Source organism: Triplophysa dalaica, chromosome 9, assembly GCF_015846415.1.
Source record: "Triplophysa dalaica isolate WHDGS20190420 chromosome 9, ASM1584641v1, whole genome shotgun sequence".
Classification (NCBI taxonomy): Eukaryota; Metazoa; Chordata; class Actinopteri; order Cypriniformes; family Nemacheilidae; genus Triplophysa; species Triplophysa dalaica.
The window spans coordinates 19,072,420-19,098,969 of record NC_079550.1 but is presented as its reverse complement, the minus strand read 5'-3'; the positions used below and the strand labels follow the sequence as shown (position 1 = coordinate 19,098,969).

The 26,550-nt window shown below is 37.6% G+C and overlaps 1 protein-coding gene across 4 annotated transcripts in view; it reads right to left on the bottom strand.

Annotated features, from left to right (window-relative positions):
* aplp1 (amyloid beta (A4) precursor-like protein 1) overlaps positions 1-26,550 on the bottom strand; it is a 40,347-nt gene that overhangs the window by 3,269 nt on the left and 10,528 nt on the right. For 2 of the 4 annotated variants that reach the window (XM_056756578.1, XM_056756581.1), the window contains exons 2-16: positions 10,684-10,869; positions 7,501-7,630; positions 6,159-6,271; positions 5,588-5,781; positions 5,122-5,429; positions 4,823-4,953; positions 4,216-4,290; positions 2,743-2,901; positions 2,278-2,406; positions 1,902-2,001; positions 1,646-1,813; positions 1,501-1,524; positions 1,321-1,388; positions 1,074-1,139; positions 718-861 (exon numbers count right to left, since the gene is read on the bottom strand). In XM_056756578.1, coding sequence (XP_056612556.1) covers positions 718-861; positions 1,074-1,139; positions 1,321-1,388; positions 1,501-1,524; positions 1,646-1,813; positions 1,902-2,001; positions 2,278-2,406; positions 2,743-2,901; positions 4,216-4,290; positions 4,823-4,953; positions 5,122-5,429; positions 5,588-5,781; positions 6,159-6,271; positions 7,501-7,630; positions 10,684-10,869 — 1,995 coding nt within the window. The remainder of the gene's footprint in view (positions 1-717; positions 862-1,073; positions 1,140-1,320; positions 1,389-1,500; positions 1,525-1,645; positions 1,814-1,901; positions 2,002-2,277; positions 2,407-2,742; positions 2,902-4,215; positions 4,291-4,822; positions 4,954-5,121; positions 5,430-5,587; positions 5,782-6,158; positions 6,272-7,500; positions 7,631-10,683; positions 10,870-26,550) is intronic. The other 2 variants (XM_056756579.1, XM_056756582.1) reach the window with 1 other exon arrangement.

The following is a 26,550-nucleotide window of genomic DNA, read 5'->3' as shown; positions in this document are numbered from 1 at the left end:
TCCAAATCATATTCTCATGACATTTTAAGTGAAATAATTAAACATGTCTAAATTTGGGAATTTGTTGTGTACTTCTTATGCACTTGAGCTGACTTGACCTCAACAAGCAAAACCAGGTGATCGTGCTCTCCAAGCATGCTTTAAAGCAAGCAGGAAATCTGATGCAAACAAGTCAACGTCCAAGTCATAAATTTGCTTAGATTTGATTATTTATCATATTTAAATCTTCCTAGTTCTACAAATAACACTTCTTTTCTATGTTACAATGAAATAATACATTAAATAATAATAATCTTCAGGGGTGACTTTTGGACCACATTGCATGACAAATGATTTACAAATCTACCTCTGGCATTGTTTTCTTGGCAATAATTCAAACATGAGAATTCACAACAGCTGCAGAAAGTTGCCTCTTGTGGTTGAGTGTCAGTTCCTCTCGTGCATTTGAAGAAAAAGCAGACCGTAAATCAAAAGCGAAAGTGTTCCTATCCCTCTTTTTTCTTTTTAGAGCATTGCGTTCGCATGACAAAAGATTGGGTTTGATTACCAAGGAACACAAAGTTCTTTATACACACTGAACAAATGAATAGCTTTGGATCAAAGCATCTGCCAAAATAAATAGATGTAAATGAAATAGGGCTAACACAAAAAACACAAAACACGAAGTTCCACAAAGCAAACACATTTCAGTACTCCACCTTTTAGGGGAATTCTCACCTCTACTATGCCGTGGCTGATGGTTCCATACGGCTTACGGCGGACGAGCAACAAGCTGATGACCATCACCATAGCGATGGCCACGGCTACCACCAGCAGGCCCACCATCGCCCCGCGGTTGAACGTCTCTAAAACATCCGGCTGCTGTAGTTCACAGGAACAGCAAACAGACCACAGAGAGTTTCACATGCAATGTACAGGTAGTTGTTTTATTCATTTTGTAAGATAAAAATAAATGAAAAGTAATGATGACAATTATGCAAATTCTGATTCAAAAGGAAGTGAACAAGAAAGCAAGTGCTATAAAACAAACTTAAGAACATAATGATAACATACAAAAAAATTAAAATACAAACCAGCTCATCTCTCTGAATTCCAGGAGACTTGTAGACCACCTGCTTCAATTCTACAGATGTGTTAATCTGAGAAACAAAGAACAAGAAATAATCCTTTTAAACATGACTGTGTTTGAGAAGTACCAGTACAGCAAGAAAGTTTGTCAAGTTGGCTCCCTCTAGTGGCAAAACGGCAGTAGCACAGGATTTAGTAGTTGACTGACAAAAATATGTATAGTATAGTAGTCAGAGATGATTAATTTCTTACTTTTTCTTCATATTCATAAGTTGGTCCTCTTTCAGATGTGGTGTAATCATATTCATCCACTGAGGAAACTGTGGAAAAGCCAAAGAGCGATGCTGCAGTTATTCATGCTTATGCTTAAGAACATGAAACAAACACCATGAAATGATCAATTATATGGCAGAAAATGTCAACTGCACTGACCTTTCTTTTCACTTGGCTGGGGATCTTCATTGACAAAAACATTAAAGAATAAAAAAGAATAAAAAAAAACAGTATTAGTAAATTGTGTGTAAGGTTTAATAAATCTAACGGATAATCTTATAAATCCTGTGTATGTGTGTCGTACCGATGCGTGGTGGGTAGGGTCTGTTCTTGAACGCTCTCTCCTCCTCCTCTTCATCATCTCTCTCTTCCTCGCTCTCAGCGGGAAGAAGTTCCTCAGTGGTCCGTGTCTCAGAAAAGGAAGTGGTCATAAGTTCACTGATGTCACCCCTCTCTGTTCTAACTAACTCCTCTACAGAGAAAGAAAAACAACAACACTTGAGATTGTATCTATTTGATACGAGATGCAAATGATCTTAAAATAAAAAAAATCCTCTTACGGATTTCATCATGAAGTTTCTCGGCCAGGCCGGGGACCTTATAGAGCAGAGCCAGACTCTGGTTCATCCTCTCCTCGATCACGTGCAGGTGTGTGTACACCTTCAAACACACAAATTACATTTGTATTGATTTTCCTTGTTATGATCGCATTTGTATTGCAGCAGACTTTGCCGGCTGGATGGCAGCACAGCACCTATATTTAATCTAACTCGTCTGAAAAGCAAAAACTAGAAACACATCATGCCCGGAGACAGATTTAGATCATTTTTTATTTGGATTATAATCAAAGAACGACATAATGCAATTTGATAAAAATGGATAAACAGATAAATGTATACAGGGAGGATAATGGTGCATAAGATGAATGTGTCGAACCTGGAATTTCATTTGTTCAGCTTTCTGGGGGTCGGCGGACTCGATGTGCTGGTAATGACGCAGCGTGTGTCTCCGGTCCTTCTGTTCTGCGGCCATGTAACGCTTCAAAGCCTGAAGCACTCGCTCTGGCTGAAGAAACCGAAAAAGATGAATAAGAAACTGAATATTTAATACTGTATTAACACAGTTTAACATATTATCCGCTATGAGTGGATTATCATTATTAGCATTGCAGGTATTCAGTAAAAAAGCAGACTTTTAAAATCCACCCCCTTATCTGTACTAATATTCTGAAAAAATTCACCTTTATCTTTTCTTCTTCTAATATTTGTGTGACAGTGCAGCTCTGTATTAATCTCCAAAGATGTCACTTTTTCTCACCGCTAATATTTCAAAGCCAATATTTTCTTTCTCTGCTAATGTGAACATGACATTGTGCTAATATTTTATGAGCAGATATCAGACCTGAGGTGGGTCGCTCTGCACGGTGCTCAGATAGCTTTCCAGAGCCAGTCTTCGGTTGTTATTAAGAGTGGCCACCACACGGGCCAAATGTGTCTCCACCAACCTCTGTCTCTCACCGGCTACCTGCTCCTCAAGAGTCTGCAGAACAGACTGGAAATGCTGAGAGAGAGAAAGAGGGAGAAAGAGAGAGAGAAAGAAAGAAAGAAAGAAAGAGAGAAAGAGAGAAAGAAAGAGAAAGAGAGAGAGAGAGAGAGAGAGAGAAAGCAAGAAAGAGAGAGAGAGAGAGAGAGTGAGAGAGAGAGAGAGAGAGAGAGAGAGAGAGAGAGAGAAAGAGAGAGAGAGAGAGAGAGAGAGAGAGAGAGAGAGAAAGAAAGAAAGAAAGAAATAAAGAGGGAGAAAGAAAGAGAGAGAAAGAGAGAGAGAGAAAGAAAGAGAGAGGGAGAAAGAGAGAAAGAAAGAAAGAAAGAAAGAGAGAGAGAGAGAGAGAGAGAGAGAGAGAGAGAGAGAGAGAGAGAGAATAAACTTGTCATTGACATGTCACAAACAATGACAAATGTGATATTAAAAATCATAATTATCAATAACGTTAATACTTTACGATTATATTGTAAGATTTAGCATTTAACATTTTGTCTTAAGAGTATCAATTGGTTAAAAACTGTCTCTATCTGCATCCTAACACTTTATTGAATTTCGTTTTTTTCCACATGTTTCTTCCTCAAATCTTTTTTTATTTACTATTCATTCTAAAAGACTATTACAATCAAATAACTTACAATTTACAAGATTTTGAAACAACTGACAACGAGCACATAGCTGCAGCAGGCAATAACTTTTGCCTATTAAAACTATCTGTTTAAAACAAAAGTGTTTATTATTTTACAATTTATCTTTATATTGATTTAAAGTTCACCCAAAAATGAAAATTCTCTCAGCATTTTCTCACCTTAGAGATTTGTTCCAAATCTTTGTAAATGTCTTTGTTCTGAAGATATTTGAAAGAATGCTCATAAACAAACAGATCCCCCCCATTGACTCCCATAGTAGAGAAGATACAATGATGGTCAAAAGTGCCCCGGAACTGTTTGCTGTCCTACATTCTTTAAAATGTCTTATTACTACTACCAGAGTCAATAAGGGGCAAGATGTGTCTGGTTATAAGCAATCTTCCAAATATCTTTCTCTGTGTGCAACACAACAAAGAAATGTATACAGATTTGGAACAACCTGAAGGTAAATAAATGATGACAGAATTTTCATTTTTGGGTGAATTTTCCCTATAAGTCAAATAACAAAAGGACAGCGTTTGGAACACTGATTTTCTGCATACTTAATAACTGATCTAACCCCAAAAATTGGAGGCCAGATTTAAATAAATATTTTTGTGTGTTAAAATTTACTGCTCAGGTCAGACAGAAAAGAATGTATTAGTGGGGAAGCCAGACATTCCATTTTAATAAGTGATTGGATTACCTCATTCAGTGCCTGGCGGTCTGACTTCGGCAGGTTTTTTGATTGGTTGTCGGCCTCTGCCCACTCCTTCATGATCTGTACACACAAAAAGTCACAATTTCTTCTTAATCTCACACATATGTGATCCAGTCTTAAGGGTCAATTTTTGATTTTTACATCATCTGGAAGCTGAATAAATAACCTTTTATTCGTGTATGGTTTGTTAGGAAGGGCGATATTTGGCACTAGATACAACTGTTTGAAAATCTGCAATCCAAGGGTGACAAAAAAATCTGTATATTGAAATAAATCGCATTTAAAGTTGTCCAAATGAAGTCTTTAGCATAGCATATCACCCACTAAATAAGGTTTTGAAATATTTATGGGAGGAATTTTACAAAATATCTTCATAGAACAAGATCTTTACTAACAACCCTAATGATTTTTTTCATAAAAGAAAAATCGATAATTTTGTCCCATACAATGGATTTTTGGCTATCAGTTAAAATGTTCCTATGCTATTTAAGACTGGTTTTGTGGTCCATCGACACATATCAACATCACAAATCTTTGAATTACATGCACATATTTTGAAAGCTCCTCATGAGTTAAGTCCCGCCTCTCTCACCTCATTGATGCGTTTCATTCGTCGTTCCTCCAGGTCCATCTTAGCACGCAGGAAGCTGGCATGTTCGCTGTCGTCCCCGGGCATCTCGAAATACACATCAACACCATCTGTAGGACGAGGAGTGGGCACTGCTGACAGAAGAGAGACAGTAAATAAAACACAGATTCACAAATCAATGAATCTATCAAAGACGGAAAAGTGAGTGACACAGATCACTACAGTGCTAAAGCAAAATCAATACGGACAGTCTTTAAATCTGTTCTCGGATTACTGTAGAGATCAAACTTGTGTAAACTTACCGTTATCCACCCGTGTTTGCGGTTGAGTGGATGCTTTGGCCGTCTTATCGTAATAGAAGTTATCCATGTAGTCTTGACCCTGGAAATGGGAATCGATGGGATACTCGTATTCCTCCTGATCTTTCACAGTTGTGGCAGCTTCCTCCTCTTCTGGTTCCTCTTCTACCTCAGCTGCTTCATCATCATTTCCTTCTTCATCGTCTTCATCTGCCTCATCCTCCACTACTTCCTCCTCTTCCTCCTCCATGTCATCTTCCTCGATGTCAGTCTCAGGAGAGGGACTGGGTGTCGGTGGCATCGCTTTTACACTGGTTTCAAACAAGCACGTTGACACATTAATATGAAAATCATTTCATGGACAAGATTTTGAACCTAATTTGGACCGTTTCAAAACAATTTAAGTTGAAGAACCAGAATTTTGTCATATCGAAAGTAGTAATAACGAATATTCCACGACATTTTATACCTGGTGACAATTTTTTGTCCAGCTATGGACACGACAGGTGTTGCTTCTTGAACTGCGTCGGTGGTCTCCGTCTCCCCACGTCCACTCGCTCCCACCCTGCCGGGACAACAGACGTACTCAACCCCACGGAAACGGTCGCCGCATGGCAACAGCATCCCGTAACTATGCAACTCCAGACTGTCAGCTGTGCAGGCCTAGAGAGAGAGTGTTAAAAAACACAATGAGTTTTAGTTTTGCCAAGAGAGATGAATTATCCTGCAGTAATGCTTTAAAGAGTTTTCAGTACATTATTTATTTTTCCATTTTTATAATTGAATGCAGGTGCCAGGGACAAAATGACCTAGAAAATTCATATGGGAAAACCTCAAGTTTTTAAAGACAGATGTAGGATGATGGATGATATTGGATGTGAGAGTAAGAGGATCATAGATCACAGCCGAGGACTTTTGCAATGTACTGTAACTCCCACTAACCATTAAAGATGTAAAGCTATTAAACCTGTATTGCGGTTCTCATTTTTCTCCAGCTTTTATATTTGCCCGCATTGATTTGCGAACTTTCGTTTATTCACCTCTTTGGCAATGTTGTGCCAGAACACGTAACTCTCACAGGAGTCCATCTGCTCCTGGTGCAAGAAACGGCAGCGGTCTGGAACCAGCAGAGCTTCACTTACATATTCACCAACTGAGACAGAGAGAGATGGAGATAAGACATGACAAGACACTATTCGAGCTCTTTAATAAACTAGGATTAAGATAAGGTCTAATTCAATTAAATTGAGTAATTAAATGAATCCAGAGGAATAAAGTGATGAGGATGAAGATAACTGTAAACGAAAGGGAAGATAAAACTAAAAACAGGTGTGTTAGCGCTTTTCAAAATGCCCACTTGGGCTGATGTGGCAAATTTCATTCGAGGGATCTTTGCAGTATGTGAGCAGAAACCAAGGACAGAGCCGATCCATATTCATCTTCATCACTACTGAGCCAACACATTTACAGCTGCTTTATTTATAATGCAGCACATTTGTGAGGTATTCCAGAGTATAGTAATGTATAAAATGCTGTTTTTATATTGTAACTCCTTAATCAAGTTAAATGACACCATGAACATCACCCAAACACGACCCTGCTGAAAATAAAACAATAGAACCCCAAAACACAATAGGATTAATGGATAAAATGGGAATTGTATCGTTTTAATGAGAACTTTATTGGTGTCATCTGGTATGGGATGGATTCTATTGGTTGTTATCTGGCAGATGAGAATCAATAGAACACCATTAAATCATATTGGAATAATATGCAATCCATATTTTTTCTAATGGTTTTAATGGAAAAGCTAATGATTCATAGTTGTATTTTAATTGAAACCATTAGCCTTTCCGTGATGATTTCTATGGGTTTCATGTGTCAAACTTGTGTGACTTTCTATTATTCTTGGAACACAACAGGAATTTTTTTTTACATGTTTAAGCTTCAACCCTTACAACAAAATCACACAGTAACAACACACTGCTGAGCTCCAAAAAGAATAATAAAACACTTGTATTAATGTTAATGCAAGCAGCGCATTAACAGTGCAAATGTTAATAAATGTAAATGCTATTAAAAATACTTTTTTATGGTTAATAATTCCAGTCTGTCATACATTTAACAATCATACGCACTTTGCTTCCCATGTGGGGTATCGACATAAAAAAGTGATAATAACAAAAATGGTTTGAAGCAACATGAGGATTAGTAAATGATGACAGCATTTGCTTAACTGTTTCTTTCAATATCCACCAAATATCCACCAGCTACAGAAAAGAAACACACATATGACTGTTTGCAGTATAATGCACTTCACTAAACAATGATGGACAGCTTAAATGCATGAAATATACATTGAATGTGAGGACTATAACTTACCCAGACATCTGTAGGGCACTACAATGAAAGAACGGGTTTGACAGTGACCCCAGCCCTTCTTACACCAGCCCTGGATGGTCGCTGGAGAAGAAGACTCTTCCACGTGAGAGATCTGCAGTCCCGGATACATCTGATACACATACACAGAGAACGACAGACGACCAGACACAACACAACACACACGAGGAGAGAGCCAGGGACATGAATCAGGATCACAACAAGTGGAATAAGGCAAGCAGATAAAATAATATTGAAGTAATTTAACATGCAGACTAGAAAGTATCAAAATCAGGGCATGAGAAGGAACAGGAAACACAGAGGCACTCCAGACGAGGATTTCAAGACGTCTACGCCAGATTATTAAATACTGTTTTTCTTTCTTCCAACAGCTACAATGTAACAGTAAGATTGATGATTAAGATAAACTAAAAAAGTAATAATAAATAGTCTTTCATTTTACAAGTATATAAGTAAAAAGCACTATAAAAAATAGAGAATTGTTGTAAGTGTTATTGTCTCTTATCACCAGCAGAGGGAGTCCACGAGTCGCGTGCACTGGGTTTGGCCAATAGGTTACTACGTTCATTGCGTATGCTCTGCGTATTATTCCAGAATCTACAAAGAATTTATTAACCTTGAGAAAATGTTTGGGGGCATTGTCTCATTCAGCCATCTGTACATATTGAGGGTTGTATTTATGATTCAAAATAAAATCATAAATGACGGTGTGTAGCCTAATAGTTCAGGGTGGGAGAGAGTTGCTATAGGAAACGGATGGAAAGACACGTATGTTGAGGAATAGGCTATGCATGAGGTTAGTCATTTTACTATATATATCAATTCCCATATATAGATCAGATTTGACAAGACAAGGTCATGCAGATATTGTAGATGTTATAAATAATCATTCGCTTGGAGGTTTTCTGTCAAAAATTAGACGGTTTCCGGTGCGCCAAACAACGTGATGTGGTCCAAACTTAACTTCCGGTAGAGCTCCGCAAAAAATCACGGCTTAGAAATAACTGTTGAGTAGTTTATATGTAATTTATTTGATACAATTCATACACAATAAATTAGTCAATAGTAATATGAGTGAAAGATAAAGTACATTTTATTATAACCAAAGACCGGAAGTTAAATTCGGGCCAGCGCGTGCGTCCGGTGAAATTGTATATAAACTTATTCAAGTATTCCGAATGTGCTAAAATACACAATATAGTTAGGCAACAGCTAACATGTATTGTCAATATTCATCAACCATAAAGAACAAGTAGCCTATTAACAATAGTGTAGTATAATTGTGTAGAAGCGAAAAATCGAATACATTTGTAATAAAAGTGAATTTCCTTAATGTTTTTTTATCAAGTAACAATTTTTTGAAGCAAAACGCCACTCAAGCCAGTACTATTTTGTGACGACTATGTTCACAATACATAATGTGGTGGTTTCCCGGACAGGGATTTGTTTAAACCAGGACTAGACCTTAGTTTAATTATGAAATTTAACACATTACTTGTGTGCATTTTGAGACAACACAATGGCACTGATGTATTTTAAGATATACGTGCAAATTGGTATCAGTTTGGACAGCTGTAAGATTTATAGTCTAGGACTAGTCATAATCCCTGTTTGGGAAACCAGACCAAATTAATGTCACATAAAATTTGCATTACTGAATTCTTAAGAGAAAACATGAATGTGTAGGCACAGGGATGCATGAGATCCATGAAAACTGGTCTGATAGTGAGGGCGAATGCTTAGAGGCATATGGTGAGGGATTATTATGTTCTAAACAAGCCCTGGGAATGAGGCTGCGGGCCACTGGCAGACCGCCTGCTAGCATAAACCTCATCCAGCCAGAAGAATGACATATTCTTTGGACTCTTCTTCATTCCATTGAGTGTTTCGATGTCACTCGTGCCAGCCAGCGTACGTACATGCCATCTCGTGCCAGGCTAGAATGTGGGCACAATAATGCTTTTAAAAGCAATTACGCAGAGTGATCGGTTGACTGGTTTATTACAGATTAGCACACAAAGGGGTGATTTTATATCGCGGTGCTATGGACATCATGCTGAGTCAAGGTCGGATAAATGCTGCTGACATTTTTATCATAGAGAAACAAAAATGAGACTTTTTAGAAAGACATGGGAGACAGAGAAAACAAAATTGCATTAGCGTTGAATAAAGGCTTTGAGTGTTATGCTATTGTTTAGCCATAAAACAAACAATCGGGGAGATGTACAGTATTGTTATGTTATGCAACATAGATATAATTAAAGTCCAGGGGAATCCAGAAGCATTTTTCGATCTTGTTATCCTACAGGGATGCAATGTAAACTGGTATTTCACAAATATATTACAAATCTAACGGGATGCAGGGGAGAACTGTTTTGTAATGTCACTATTCTACAGGGTAAACAGAGAGTGTCGTATTTAGAAAGCAGTCGGGTGAACTAATGAAAAATTGGAGAAAGCAACCGGATAACATTCCTCATCCCTAATTCCTCTAGATGAGACAACGGGGAACGCAAAAACTTGCAATCCTCTTAGGAGAGAATACCGTCACATTAGCGGCACAATATGCTTCAGCCCGCGGCTCTCAGAGCTCATAAATCTTAACCACTGATTGATAGTGAAGAATATTCCCATTATACTGCACATTTAATAAACAGAGTTTTAATACACGAGCCCTGTGCTTGTACATGGACGGTGCAGTTTTACAATGCTAATATTAGATGAGACTGCCCTCCGTGTTCACCTTGAGAATATGCTCGAGTGGAGATTGGGCCGAGGATGCTTGTCCACATAGTAATTAAACCAGTCAGCGTGCATGCAAAATCAGCTGCTATGATGTTCACGGTTTGGGCTTTGGTGAGTTTAATTACATGGAAGTCAAATAAAAAAAAGACTAAAAATAGAAGAACATAATGCCAACCTGAATAGAGAACACTGAAAAATAATAACATAACAGAATGTACCATGCTAGATTAGAATAATAATCTCAAACAAAGGAAAAAAAACTAGAAGAAAACAATACAATATAGTAGAATAAAAAAAATCAATAGAATAAAATACAAAACTATTAATAAAGTGAAAAATAAAACGACAACGATGAAAAATAACAATATAAACAAAGAACACAGCAGAATAGAATGCAATGGAATAGAATAGAATAAGCACCTCTTGGCAGTATGACAGGATCTTGCTGGGTTGGGTGAAACATCCCTGACGTCCCTGAGGATCTGGTTCCCACTGGCCGGTCTCAGTGTTCATGTGTAGAAGCTGACGACCACAAAACATCGCAATCTGAGGCTCTGCCACATGCTGACCACCAACCGGTCCATTCACCTCAGTCATGGCCAAAGCCTAAAAAGAGAGAGAGATATTGTTGTTAGGGTAGATTCAGTGAAGTCAAACAAACTTGCTTTCCAATATGTTAATAAAAACATTATATACAGACATATTTTAGGAACTATTTACAGTATATACAACACTACCCTACAATAAAATATATTTTTGGCAGGGGCCTTTATTCAGGGACCAAACAATGCGTTCAAAGCTCAGGCTTACAATCTTTACACAGGAGGAACTAGATTCATATCAGGGACGAAGAGAAAGACAACACAATAGGGGTGGGCAATCTGACGATCTTAAATCGTGATCGATCTTGAAGGCATCCTCAAGCCACTTTCCAACAAAATATTATATAACATATATATTTGATAAAGCAATTTGTGGTTCTCTTGTTGTAAATGGATCAACTGTAGTTTACTTTAATATTTACTATAGCAAGGTTCAAAAACACTATATTATCGAGGAATTTTACTCCAGTTTACTATAGGCCTAGTAAATATTCTAGAATAGGCTACTACAGTGTTTTTATGTGGGAAAATAGCAAAAAATGACAACACGGAACAATAAAAATGATATGGCCCTTATTGATCCATTTGTATATAACATTCTTTGTTATCAACCAGTCTTTTTAAAGCGGCGGGTGAAAAAAAATCGGTTCACATATTAATCGCGATTCAGTCCTTTTCAAAAATCGATTTTCTAGTTAATATAACAATTGTTGATGTTGTCGGGAAAAAAGGCGTAACGTTTTTGCGAGAGCGGTGCGGCGTCCGGAGAGACCGTACACCTTCAGCTCAGTAAACAGCGATGGCGGGGGGAAAAGAAATACACCCCGTCCCATTTTGAGAGATATTTGAGAAATATTTCGGATTTTATCAACTCTATGGTAAGAAAGAGCTTGACAAGACATATGCAATATGTAAGCTTTCCAAAGTGAAGATGATGTACTTTGAAAACACTAAACGTAAAGACTCCAGCAAAATGGAATAAAATCTAAACATACATCACATCGCATTTGAGGAAGAATCGTTATTATAAAATCGTGAATCGATGACCTCGAGATTTGATATGAATGGAAGCGTGAGATACCAAAGATTCCCACCCCTACTATTTATGTGGTGACCTGCATTTGTGTTCTTTTTAAGATGATAACAGACGTTTTATACTTGTGCTACCTGTGCAACTGTTTGGCCTGTGCTACAAAAACTGAAACCTTTGTAGCACCAGTGCTCTGTGCAAAAAGATATGTATTTTAATTCAGATCGTGAATCCTTGTTATGAAGATCGTGATACGATCACAAATTGTTAAGCACCATCTTAGCTTCAAAGTGGCCTACATGCGCAATAAAAGCCTGGCTGAACGTTATTACTGCAAAACACAGAGATGAGAACACTGAGGCCAAAGAAATTCAGAGCGATAGAGAATTGGAAAGTACAGGACGAGCAGAGACACAAAGACAAGGAAGAAAGGAGCGATCAGCTGTTATCACTGCTCTGACAGCAAGAAAGAAATATAACATGGAGAGTCATTATTGAATTTTAAATTGAGGCAGAAAGCCAGACTTACTGATAACCCCAAATGTACCTTATCTATCTCCCATCAGATTACTGTGTGTGTGTGTTGGTTAGAGAGAAAGAGAGAGAGAGATTGAGTTTCTAGATTATATTTTGAAAACCACTGGTAACCAAACAACACTGGACCCCATTGACTTCCCTTGTTTGGATACAAATGATACATTTCTCAAAATATAGTACAGTATGATTGTACGCCATTTCGAACACTCCCACTATCCTGAAATCCTTCGTGCCTGTTTCTCTTTCACATTACTCAGTTTCATTCATTTCCTCCACTCCCTTCCCCCTCTCCGTTCTTTCTCCTCCCACCCTTTCTTTCCCTGCCAAAGGATGTTGGTATCGATCTGAAATCCTGCAGAAAGGCCCGGGGGACGATCACGCTAGCAGAGCAAACAGTAACCCAGCGCTAAAGTCAGGTGTTAATACAAGCTCATTGACCATCGGGTCATTTGAGTACATCAACATAGAAGAGAAAACAAGAGATCATATCAGAAGACAAAAGTCTAATCAGGGGAGGGGCTTCATTTCATCTGGTTATCGCTCTATTTAAAGCTCAATAGCTCCAGGCGGCGCACTTACATTGTCTCTGTGCTGGGTTACATAGATGTACTTTCCATGTTGTATATTAGGTGCATATCATTTGTTCTGGTCCACGGACAGCATTTACACTCATTTAGCACATGATTTATTCACACAGAAAATGAAATGAGACAGTAGGTCATTAGCTCACGGCAAATACGTAACTATTTTACTACTAATAGGCAAATTTTTGCTTATCCGGATTTCGTACAAAATATCATTTGTACAGTTTAGATCCATATGTTTCATTTGAATCACAACATACAAATTCATAAGCCACCTCATAAAATCTTTACGAATTCCCATGACATCAGGTTGGACATACAATTAAGGTCATTTTAATATAGAAAGGTCACAGTTACATGAAAACAAAGATCATTTACTATCAAATGCTTATAAAAATCAATAGCAATTATTACAGAAGATTGTAAAATTGATTTATATATAATTTTGCACAATTTAAAGCTCCGATCCATAGCTCTTTTGATTAAACATTAGAAAAAATATGTTTTTTATTGAGCAATGAACAGTTTTTGTTTATTTTAAATCAAAACCAGTATTTCCAAACGGCCTGTTCACCTTTGGTAATGATTTACAATTGTATATGTTTGTTCGAATAGTGACTTAAACAGAGGTGGCAATAAAGCGGCAAATGATAAGGATTGGCACTTTGAAAGGATAGTTCAACCAAAAATGAAAATACCCATAGTTGCTCCAAACCTGTATAAGTTTCTTTGAACGGTTGAACACAAAGAAAGATATGTTTCCAAAATATCATTATATTACATTTTTTTGGGTGGGGCATTACTTTAAAGTGAAATATTTGAGGCAATTTCAGTAAATGAATAAAGCAATAAATATACACAACATTCACCACTGACAGATGACGCAGAGCTGCTTTAAAAATAGAAAATGACTGCGTCTTACAAAGCATCATAGGGTTTGTCTGCATTGAATATTTCATCCTAAATGTCTAAACTGGAGTAAATTTTCAGGCGCACATAGTCTGAATTAAACAGAAGCAGCACTTTAAATAGAGATTGTTTAAAAGTCTCCTTAATAGACACCAACTGTCTGTTGTGTCATTTTAACCCGATCTCAAGAACAAAAAGCAAGAATAGTGAATTCGTATGTGAATTGTACAATAAGATACGAATACTTGAAATAAAAGCCACAAATCCATATCTACTTCTAACTGAGGCGAAAGCTAATTTCTTCTGTTTAGTTAGATTTGTTTAAGTACATTATAAATGTAAATGAATAACCTTTGCATAGTTCATAGTTATTCCAGTTTTCTATTCTATCCTCAAGCGACAAGAATGTCCTCTTCGCCGTATTTATATTTCTGTTCTGCTCGTTTCTGTGGCCGGGTGAATTATTATGACTAATAAAAACAACCCACATGAACATGTGATTATAACACCAGACACTCTGTGCGTCAATTTCGAGTATGATTTAGTATGCGTGGATTTTGAGTGGGAGTGTGGTGAGGTTGTACAGCTCCTCGCTTGTGGGTGGAAAGACGCAATCAAAGTAAAAAAACAGCTCTTAGAAGCTCTGCTCTTTCAAACACCAAAGTTTACCGCCTTTCAATGTCATTCCGGTGAGGCCACCAATCTGGCAACCCAGGCAAAAACATTAACTTTAATCTTCAATGATAGACAGAGTGAGTGACAGAAGAGACACACAGCACTCAGGCAACCAATTAGAACAGAGATGCCCAGGGGGAAGAAGAGGAAAAGAAGGGGGGGTTGAAAGCGATCAAAGGGAAACCTTGCCTCTGCTGGCCAATGCGAAAACGTTTGAAGTCCTAATTAAAATTTATGAGGAAATAAATATATAAATCTGAGCCGTAAATATACAATAAATATAGCGGGCCGGGAGGAGAAAGCGGGTTTAGTGTGGAGATGAGAATATAAGGCAATGCCATTAGGAAGCTGTTGGATTAAAAATGTTGGAAGAAATCTCATCAGCCCTTGACGAATGGGTTATTATAGCTTCTGCAGTGCTTATGCAGAGGTTTCACTGAACCCGGGTTCATGACCTTGTGCTTAGTCAACACTACAGCTCTCGACTGCTCATGAATCTGTCTGCGAGCAATTAATCATCTGTTTCTTTTTATTTTGGTGAGAAATATGACACAACAATACTTCTATTACAAATAAAAATGATTTATTTGTTAGCCTGGACACATTTTTACACTATCTAGAAGGACTATGAGGCAAATTCGAAAGACTTCAGGATGCAATAACCAGAATTTTTTATGCAAATGTTTCCAATTACAAATGACAATTATTATTTTTTAATAATTTGTACTATTGGACACATTGTAATTGTAAACAAAACAAATGAGTATCGGACAGAACGTTTATTTATACATCCATAATTTCAATATAGCAAAATTGGTTGTACTGCGCTTTACAAAACAAGATTTTTTTGAATATTAATATTTTACCTGATATATTCATTTAAGTCTGCATAAGACTAATTAATTAAGAATTCATATATTAATTCATACATTAATAATTCCAAAAATTATTGCTGTTAAACGATTTATCACGATTACATTTATTTTTAAATCATTAATATAATGCATTCATTTATAGTTATCATTATAATATTATTTAAATGATTTATATATGTTTATTATTAGTATATTTTTCTTAAATGTGTGAATTCATGTGTATGTTTTTATAAATTACAAATAATATGCACAGCACACAGATATATCTCGTAGACACAAACCTTTATTCTGGATGCAATTAATCGTTTATAAATTATAGTAAATAAATTATTTATATATTTCAAATTAATTATATCTTATCATTTAAATTCAAGCCAGTTGAAATGAATTGTTTTTAAAGTCTGGTAGCTGAAATCCATTATTATACAGAAAAACTAATAAAACATGCACAAAAGAATCAGTTAATTTTCATAATTTGATAGTCAAATCCTCATAGCATCTTGTAATTCTGTGGGCGCATTCTTTGCGAGCCTGTTTGTAACAAATCCGCGTTCATTGACACTTTCCACTTTGAAATACAACACAGGTAAATGTGCTGTATTCCTCCCACGCCGTATTACAGCGATGCCTTGAAGTTTATATGGAGGCATTAGACCGATTAGGATCACACAGTTTTCAGACCTCTGATGTGGTTATAAACAGCATGATCCAGGGGCCATATGGGCTTTTCTACTATATTTCAGTCCGCTCTGATAATGGAATGAGATAATATTTTTTACTTGAGGAAGGTCATAGCCACACGGGAGGCTTCCGGACATTCGAGACGATAACCTGCGCGCTCTTAGCCCCCCCCATCTAGAGCTCTTAGTTCCATATGCACACATGGTGCAAACACACACTTGGAAACACACACGCCGGAGATCAATATCCTGAACTGCTCAACGCTCCTTCGATCGATATCAGTGCATCAGGAGCCCTGAGGTCTGATCTAAAACACGCATGCATGCAAAGACAGAAGGCTTGATATATACAGTCTGTGGGCTTAGGTTAGCATGACTCCATGCTGTGCATTGTGCGATTCATACTTGGATTGTGGTCAGAAAATGACCACTGTTCCCCTTAAAAATAGAATTAAAATAGAAATAAATTAATAAAAAGCATACATTGGGTATGAAAGAAATGACTATTCGCCCTGATTTAAAGCATGCTATCTGAGTCTGTTAGATCTCTTGCTGATGGCAGATTTCATCTAAAAAAAGGCAACGGCAAAGCTGAAGAGAAAGCTTTTTTGCTTAAGAACTCTGTGCTGGAGGTGCTACTAAAAGAAGTTGCAGAAAACTGAAAGGTGCATGTAAACAACCAACAGCAGATTCTCCTGCAGGTACCAACAACAACACTGCATTATTAGATACGAAAAGAAAGCTGATATCTGATTTAATTTTTCCTCTGAGGCACAAGGTGAAGTGAGCACGAAACCCATGGGAAAGCAAAATCAGATCTCGTTGATCTTCACTTGTTTCTCCTTGACAGCACAGAGGCTAAGCTGAGATCAAATGGAGAGTTCTTCCAAGGTTTCTCCTTTTATGTTATTCTTTAAGAATCTTTACAACCAAAAGAGCTGCATTAGGAATTCAAACATCAATAGCTCTGCTATTATAATTATTTTGATTATTCATTTATACTCTTAAAAAGGTCGTTCAAAGGGTTCTTCGAGGAGAAAAAAGGTTCTTCAGATTATAAAAAAGTAAGAAAGACATGGTTCTTTAAAGAACCTTTGACTGAATGGTTTTTTGTTGAACCAAAAATGGTTCTTCTATGGCATCGCTGTGAAAAACCTTTTATGCACACTGTAAAATAAAATCCGTAAAAAACGGATAAAGTACTGGAAGAAAAGTACCAGTATATTTTCCTTTATTTTACGGACAATCCCGTTAATGCTAAAATGTAATTTAATGCAGTGCAAAATGTAAAATACAGTTGTAAAAATGTATATTGCACTTTCTAAGAGTGTACCGAATACGGAAGAAGACCACTCAGCGATAAAAAATTCCCCTGTGAAGGAAATAATATAAAAATGCATTATTTTTCAAAATGGTCATTTGTTCGAGCTGAAAACACCGCTAATGATCCGCATCAAGATAAAACGCCAGCATCTGCGCACAGCTCTCAATGAAAAGTATTTTATACCACGAAAATCCCATCAATGGAGATTTAATCAATGTTTTATTTTAAGAGACCGCACCATCTAGCAAATGTAATAAGGTTACGTTCTGATTCATTCCATTACGTTTAGTTCAAATCAGTCCAAAGGCTTTATTATCCATTAGCTTTAAAAACAGACGATTATATATTTGACTCATAATGCACAACATTCAACATCCACCGATTAAATGCCGTTAAATGACCCCTGCATTCACAAACAACACCAGATTTTATTGTTCTGTTTTGAATGAGCATGCCAACACGCCATTGTGTTTATGAACTGCACGTTTTATTTTTCTGAGGGTCGGGATGCTGTGGTTGATTATCCCATGTCAAACAGAAGCCCAGCGAACTGTCCGCTTCTGTGCGGCTCATCTGGGCAGAGAGCGAGTGTCTGCTGCCCGAGACCAACTCCTTAATTGGAGAGTTAGAACGGGGTACCAGACTTCATATACTGTAACAGATGAGGAACAGCAAATACACACACACACACACATCCGACTTGGTACAAGCACTCATCCAAACCTCTAATCTAAACAGTTAACACACACATCACTTCATTTGATGTGGGAGAAGCTGGTAACAAGACTGCTTGACATGTTAAACCTATATGTATATTATGATTTACATTAGTATTATTATTAAAGTCTTATGAAATCAAATTGGTATGAATATGTGAGCCTTCTGAACACTGACAACATTTAAGCAAAACGTGCCGTCTCTCACTTCTATCAATACAGATCAACAATTTTCATGACATCACCTTCTCATCAGATTCCATGCTACGAAGTAAAGTATATGCTATTGGCCCTTTTAAAAGTGGGAGGAGTTTCAGACATTCCATTTCAGTAGAAATGACGCCATCGCATCAAACAAAGCTGTTCATTTCAAGGCACTTCAATGGATCTTTTAAGATTAACAGACTAGCCATCTCCATCGACCCCGCAGAGGAAAACGGGTTGGGAGACATTACTAAATTGCACTGCATAAACATTCATAAACTGCACAAACATGTATAAGGAATTTAACAGGGTCAATTTTGATATACATTTCATGAAGTGTGTGCTCCATCAAAAAAACTATATGTAAAGTCGGCACACCGAAGCTCCAAAAATATATATTTTTTATAATAATAGACAACCATACGATGTGATGTTTCGAGCATGCTTTTAAAGTCTATTAAAAAAAAATTGGGGAGCTTTGGTGTGATGCCTTAATATACATTTTTCTGATATATACATTTTATTTTAAAACAAAGATATTCACCAGCATACTAAAATGAACTATGCTTATTTGTACAGTCAAAGCTTATTTTTAGACAAAATGTTACACGTTTTCTGATTTAAAACTCTCTGCGCACTAAATAAATGTACATAACTAAAGTATTGTTCCTTGAGCTCATGTGCTCGTGTCTGTACCAACACACAGGACAGTTGATTTAGTGTTTCACTCTCTGATTATATTCTACACCAGCCACAGTCCCTGGTTGTGGATGTAGAATGACATCATACCCACCGATGATGCAATGGTGAAGATCTGCTGGGTAGGACGCCAGTCTATCATGTGTCACCTTTTAACAAGTCAACCTTCTTTTCCATCCATCAGACCTCCCTGCAGTAAATACAAGTTGTCTGTGTGTGTGTGTTTGTGTGCTCGCCTGAATCCTCCATTCATTAGAAATGCAGTCATCTCTGTTCGTGCCCGTACACCATGCTTCATTGTTGTCATGAGACTGTCAGCTGAGATTAGATTGTCAGAAAATATGGTCTGTGGTTGTACCTTTACAGTTATATGGCCCCGCCAAACAGGAAAATTTGGAGAATTTATATTTGTGTATTGGATTTAGAATGAGGAAACATTTTATCGTCTTAAAGAACGGAACAACAGCGGTACTCGTTGACTTGCGTTTGTTTTTGTGTTCGGACAAAAGAATTGACCACAGGTTTATGGTTACCGACATTCTTCAAAATATTTTCTTTTGTGTTCTGCAGCAGAAAGAAAGTCATACAGGTTTGAAGAGGGTTAGTAAATGACGACAGAATTTGGATGAACTATCACTTTTACTATTTAAATTTGGATCAAAATAAGATTCACTGCCGAACCACAATGATGTCACCGTGTAATTATGATATTACATAAATACACACACAAATCAAACTGCCGATGCTCTCAGAAGCTTTTCGTCCCAGGATATCTGCCAACTCTCGTCAGTATAACACGACAAGTTCTGGCAAGCCAGGAAGTGTCCCTGGAACCCTTCTTCCTTTGGCCCAGCGGTACCGGGTGCTTTTGCCGCAGTTTTAGGGCAGAAATAGCAACAACCCTGCGCAAAGCGCACACACGCTCGCACTCAAGTTCTCGTGTTTTGAAGGACAGATGGCCCCGTTAGCGGGTGGCTGCCCGGCTCTCCAGCTCCCCTCCGCCCATGCGCTCGCTCACACGCTTTCTGCTGATGTCAACCTCTCCACAATCTGTCCGCCACACCCTCTCTCTCCGTGTCTTTCTTCCCCTACCCATCAACCCCCTTCCAGACTTAATGCGGCCCTTACATGATTCTGGTGCATTCATCATTGTAATCATGCAGATAAATTATTCAGCACTCGGCCTCATTTGCCTGCCAGCTCTTGATTATAAGAGCTAGGAGTCAGATGGGTCCATCCGCTCTTGGAGGTGCTGAAGGAGCCCGAACGGTTTTGGTTCAGTCTGAGCAACAAGCGCTGACGCTAATTGTACGCCCCATGCTAATCGCACGCTGTAATTAATGTTAGTGAAAGGCAACGAGCTGTGCAGCCATCAATTCTCACACTTGGCTGGTGTGAGGGGTGGACAACGCAACGGAAAATGAGATGTTAAGGGGGCGAGGAGTTGAATATCCTCTGCATGAATTTCCCTGAGGATTTATGCTGGTTTGGAGCTTGAAACATACAGTGAAGCTGCACAGCCCTAATGGTTTTTCTGGCGAAGCTGGTTGACCAAAAAAATCTCGCTGGTTAATATAGTTTATCACATCATTAAATAGGAGTTTTGTGGTTGTTGGGTTTTATGTCCCTGAGGAAAATGAACCATGGTTTTATTTCAGTAAAAAAACAGTGAAAGTGTCTTAACGTTTTAGCATAGTTCAATCTTTGTAGCTGGGTAGTTGACAAACATAAACCGTAAATGTAAATGTGTAAATGTGCAAAAACTAGAAAAAAACGAACAATGAAAATAAATCTCTCTCATGCTATTTTATATTATAAATATATGAAAATACATATTATTAAACGTTTGTTTTCAAAAAAGTTGCCGTCACATCATAGGACACAAATTCTATGAAAAATTTTTATCAGCTTCCCAGTGTACGTGACGTCACCCATAGGTTTGTGAAGAGTAAAAATGAAGTTATCGGTTGACATTTAAACATTTACAGCGGTTTACAGCTTACTCTCGAGGTAAATTACCAGAAACATGTGTCAGCTAAATGAACACCTGTCACTCAAGTGGCCACGCCCTTTGTTATGCAGAATTTTAAGAATATTTTAATAATAATAATTTTAAAAATTCAGCCCCCTCACGGTTGTCATGAAGGGCAAAATTACCTATATAGACTAAAGTATTTTTTTGTATCAGACTGTAAACATGTTTTTTACTGCAGTAAAGTTGGCCATTTTAACATGGGGCTCAATGACATTCTGCTCTGTTTTGAAGCCAGCCTCTGGTGGCCGGTCCATGAATTGCAGTTTCAGTAACTTCCACGTTGGTTTCACGAGAGAGACCGGAAGATTGCCCCTTGGTTTTACCATAAGTACAACCAAAGATAATACATATAGTAAAAAGACGCGTGACTGCCTTTACAATTAATTGAGAGGAAAGCAACGCTTAATATGACCGCTACAGCTAAGAAAGTCCCGTCTACCAGTACAAAAATCCAACCATCAATCGATAAAGACTGAAAATTCTCTGGGTTTGGGCTCTTGTGTGGCGCTTGCCTGCCTGTGCGCAGTAGCTGAAGCTACCTCGAAAAAGGTGATTTTTTGCTATTTTTATGGTACAGTCCATATTAAGTTTAATCATTGATCGAAATTATGTCATTTGTTTGTGATTTTTGATGGCGATTGTAGAAATATTTGCCTCCCACCATTTGAAGAGATAGGACTTGTGACTATGTAAATAACTGTCCAGAACTGCCAAACATGGCCGCCATGTGGCACAACTTCCGTATACGGACTTTGCTAGAATATTACTTAAAATACTACATCAAATATGGTTTAAAATAATTTCCAAAAACAATATTTTTATATTAAAATAATAATTCATGTTAAAATAACATTTAAAATGATATGTGACCCAGTTAGCGAAGACCCAATCTGTGAAAATCCAGCTAAAGACATTTTCTTGTGTTTTACATCAAACCATTCTACATGATGTAAAGAACATTCTGCGAAAATATACAGTAACATATCATTCATATTGACTGAATAAGGTAATGCCACAAATTAAAAATCCTAGTAAAACTTATTGTCGAAATCAAACTTTGATAGCTGTTTAACAGTTTTCACAGGCTGGGTTGCATATTTAGAAACAAATCGGGTTAAGTTGAGCTCCCCGGTTGAGAATTACCACTCTAGAACAAGAAACCAGCAAAAGCATGTAGCAAATCACGTAAATGGCCAACGTCACAAAAGGTTATTGGCTTTTTAAAGAAAAATGTCCTTCAAAATGTTCTGCCCCTCAACATGTTTCAACAGTAAGTGCATTTATACATTCATGAAAACTGCACTCAAAACCAGCCTAATGGGGCCCAGCATCTAAGACACAACATCATATTCACTGACCACTTTTATGTCAAGGTAAACTTCTTTTTCTCATTGCAAATTCGATTGTTTTCAGGCCTGTTTGTTTTGCCCTTGACAAACAGTGGGTTATAGGGCGGCAGGGTCTGCACGGACACTCATCACTCACGGTCTCATCAGTCCAGATTAGCTGAGCTGAAGCTCCAGCTGCCAGGATGGAGAACAGATGGCGGATGATGGGTGACCCCTGCACGGGCTCTTCTGGGACGGGGTAAGCACACTAGAGATGATGAACCTTTATGCTTCTGGGCGTGTAAGGGTGCACTCTCATTTAATCATTCATTAAGAATTCATCAAGATATCCAGTTTTAAAGCAATAGTTTGCATAAACATGATGGTTCTTACATTGTTTACATCACAGGCCTGACCCCGGCATCTTCACAAATGAGATTTGAAAGCTGCGAGGAAAATTTTCTAATAATAATAAATGTAACCCTTTATAAAAATTAACAATATTAAACATAGTTTTAGCTTTATCTGTAGTAATTATTGACAATGGTCTCGCAACAACCTGTTTTAAAATTAACAGTTTTAACTGATAACCAATTGTACATTATGAATATGTATTTACTAGAAATACCACGGTTATACAATGATTATTGCAAAAAACATTCATTTGTGGTTATCATGGTTGAAATAAAGTAATAAAGTAACAATGTTTTTTCATTTTTATTCATTGTACAACTATGTTCGATTTCTGTTGCGGATGATATTTGTAGCAAAACCAATGGAAGTCAATGGATACCGCTTATGTTTGTATACCAACATTCTTCAAAATATCTTGTTTTCTGTTCTGCAGAAGAAAGTCCTACAGGTTTGAAATGTCAAGAGGGTGAGTCCATTTTGCGGTAAAGTGATTCTTTAAATGATGATATGTTTCTTCATGTAATGAAAAAATGTTGATTTTCGAGTGATCAATCCGTTTAACACACGTTGTATAATTGTGGTTATTTGAAAAGTAAAACTTCTGACCAAAATGTAAAATGACGAATAAATGACGAATATAAATGAGTCATACTGTCCAGATTATGCACTGAATTACTGCGTGTTTGTGGGCCACGAAGTCGTGACTGAAGTCCTGTCCTCCGCGAGAGATTCACAACAAACCATGTGAAGAAAAACCCACGGTGTGTAGCCAGAGATCTCCCACGTAGCCTGTGAGCTAAACCACGAGAATAGTCCTACCGGACTGAGATACTTCAACACCTACGTTGGTCCAGATGGGTACCAGCAGTGAGAGCTGAGTCACAGTCAAACCACACGGCGGACCTTGAAAAACAGACCCCGGTTATAATATACAAACAATCTACAGGAACAGAAGGAACACGTTTTGTGCATTCAGCTGCTCCACTGCCGCATATTCACGACTTGATAAATCAAACTCGGTGATGTATGACTCACTATTCCTCCCCTGTCAAACTCGATTTTTTTTCTCAGTTGTCACCCATCTTTCAGTTGCTAACAGGCATTAAAGCTTTTGTCCATTCCCCTCGAAAGTGGGCTGCTTCTTTTTATAGCTTAATTGCAAGAACATCATCCACAGCATCAGCAATCTTTTTTTGACAGACAAAGAGGCTTTTTCATTTTCTAAATTCAATTACTTCTACTCAGATAGAGGCACGGTTCACAGTCAAGCGCTCTTGATGAGACACGTCGTCTGTTTTAGAGTCTTTTTGATGAACAAACGACGTCCAAGTGGCTCTAAAAAAAAAAACTCAAGTTAAGCTTTACTTGGACGACAACTGTAACTTGCGACTCAAAAAGCACAAAACCCTTCATGAGTTTCTACTTCACAGAAATGTCTAACTGCAGTTACAACATGAACTTTTCTGTGGACAATGCGAGCTGTGCTTGTTGCTAAGGGGTTACGAAAGGACTTTGGGTGGTTGCTAGGCAGTTGCCACTTAGCACATATCACTATTGTAAGTACAGTGGTTAAATACGTTGGTTAGTTACCATTTGGAAGTTGTGTTTGATTGTCTCACACAGTCATAAACAGATCCGTAAACATTTTGTTCTCTCCCACTCGCCTGTAATTCAGAGCAATGAGTCACCGGACTTCGCCACATGAAGTGGGCAGAAAAACTCCTGCTGTTCTTTGCTTTGTCTCTGACGTTTACATTTCCACAAGGGGTTGCAAGCAGCACGTCAATGATACTGAAGACAAACAACTACTAGCTTATGAATATAACACATTCACGTTCACACTAAAGACTTTAATCAACACCACAGATGTCAATCAGAGGATGTAGCTGTGCATTTCAGAGGATATTTTTTAAAGCTTTTAAAAAAAAAAGGTCCATGAAATTAGAAATTTTGTGGCATCTTTTGGTAAGGTTGCGAATTGCAACCAATGGCTCACGTCACCCCTCCCCCTTCCTTTCAATGAACTACAGTGGTGAGACGGGACAAAGATGTCGACATGTTTTCGATTCTTTGCCGAAGGAAATAACCTATTTATGAAAAGGGAATGTAGAAACAACATGGCGAATTCCATGTAAAGGGGACCGGCGGTGTATAGATACAGTAAAAGTAGCTCACTCTAAATCATAACGCTTTATTTTGTAAGTTCTTTATATACCTCTGAAGACATAGAGCTGCTGTTTGAATTCTACATTTTTTTATTTATTCTACTCCTTCCACTAATGTACTAATAAAAAACTAAACATTTACATTTGGGACTGGCACTCGGCCATGCAAAACCCACCGACGCAATGCTGGGTGAACGCCAAAGGGTCGGTATGTGGTTGCTAAAATGATACAAGTGGTTCTGCATGGTTGCTAAGGTGTTGCTAAATCACTGCTCAATTGCCCACGTCTAACATCATCAAATTTTGTGTAGATGTGACAAGGGGTCCTCCTTCGATATAATTCTGTGGGGCTTTTTCCATCTGTTTTAGAGAGAAAAAGAGCAAACCTATTCTAAATGATCTGCACAATTTACACAATTATAACGCACATAACACAAACACTTATCAAAAGAGCAACAATAACAGCAGCAATGCTTGCACATAATATTAAAGATAAAAGGACTATAATCAGTATTCATGATGTTCTGATGCCACCTGCACTAGAGAGAAATACACCTGCTGACTGGGATAATATGCCAGCCATTCAAACTCAGAATCAACCCCGCTGTGAACACAGTGTTTATGTAAGTCTTCTGTTTTTCAAGCCAATCTATGGCATGTCAACCCAGACAATCTTTGGAAAGGATTTGTAGAACTTTGACGTCACATACTGTATAACCTTTTCCAAGCACAGCGACCCTTGCTTGGAAGTCAACAAATACACATTTGTTTAAATAAATATAACATTGATGTCAGGTCAGAGGCAGCAGCTGCACATGGATGTTTCAATTGATCCCTTTTCTACATTTTAATTGTTCCGTTTCTGCCAAAGCAAATCAGTGTATCTGCCATCTGGAAGCTTGCCACTGAGATGTGACTCTATATCCAGTGTGAAATCACTAATCCTGCTTTGGAATCAGTTTCGTGTTTGGGTTATAGCAAGAAAAAATGGATTTACAAAGATAATGTGATATTGTCCATGCATTTTATCTTTCTCTAATGTGTATGAACATGTGCATGTGTTCATTTCAAAACCATTCTATCAAATCTTTTGTTTTTGTCTATTTGAACTAACTTCCCTTCTTTTGAGAAACAAAACAGCATAAGTAAACACAGTGGGTGTTCATGAAAGGTTTTTATTGCCATTAATTCATAGTTAAACATTATGATTAGATCATTCAACAAACCTTCCCAGTAAGTTTCACTGGTAAACCATGTCCATTAGCTTCACCACACCTAAACCAACCCTTACCAACTTTAAAGGTCCAATGTGTACTTTTTGTTCCATTAACAGAAATGCAATAAAATATATAACTATCTTCAGAGGTGTATTCATACCTTACATAGTGAAGAGTTATGTTTTAATTACCTTATAATGAGTTATTTCTATCTACATACACTACGGGTCACCTTACATGGAATCCGCCATGTTGTTTCTACAGAAGCCCTAAACAGACAAACTGCAAACTAC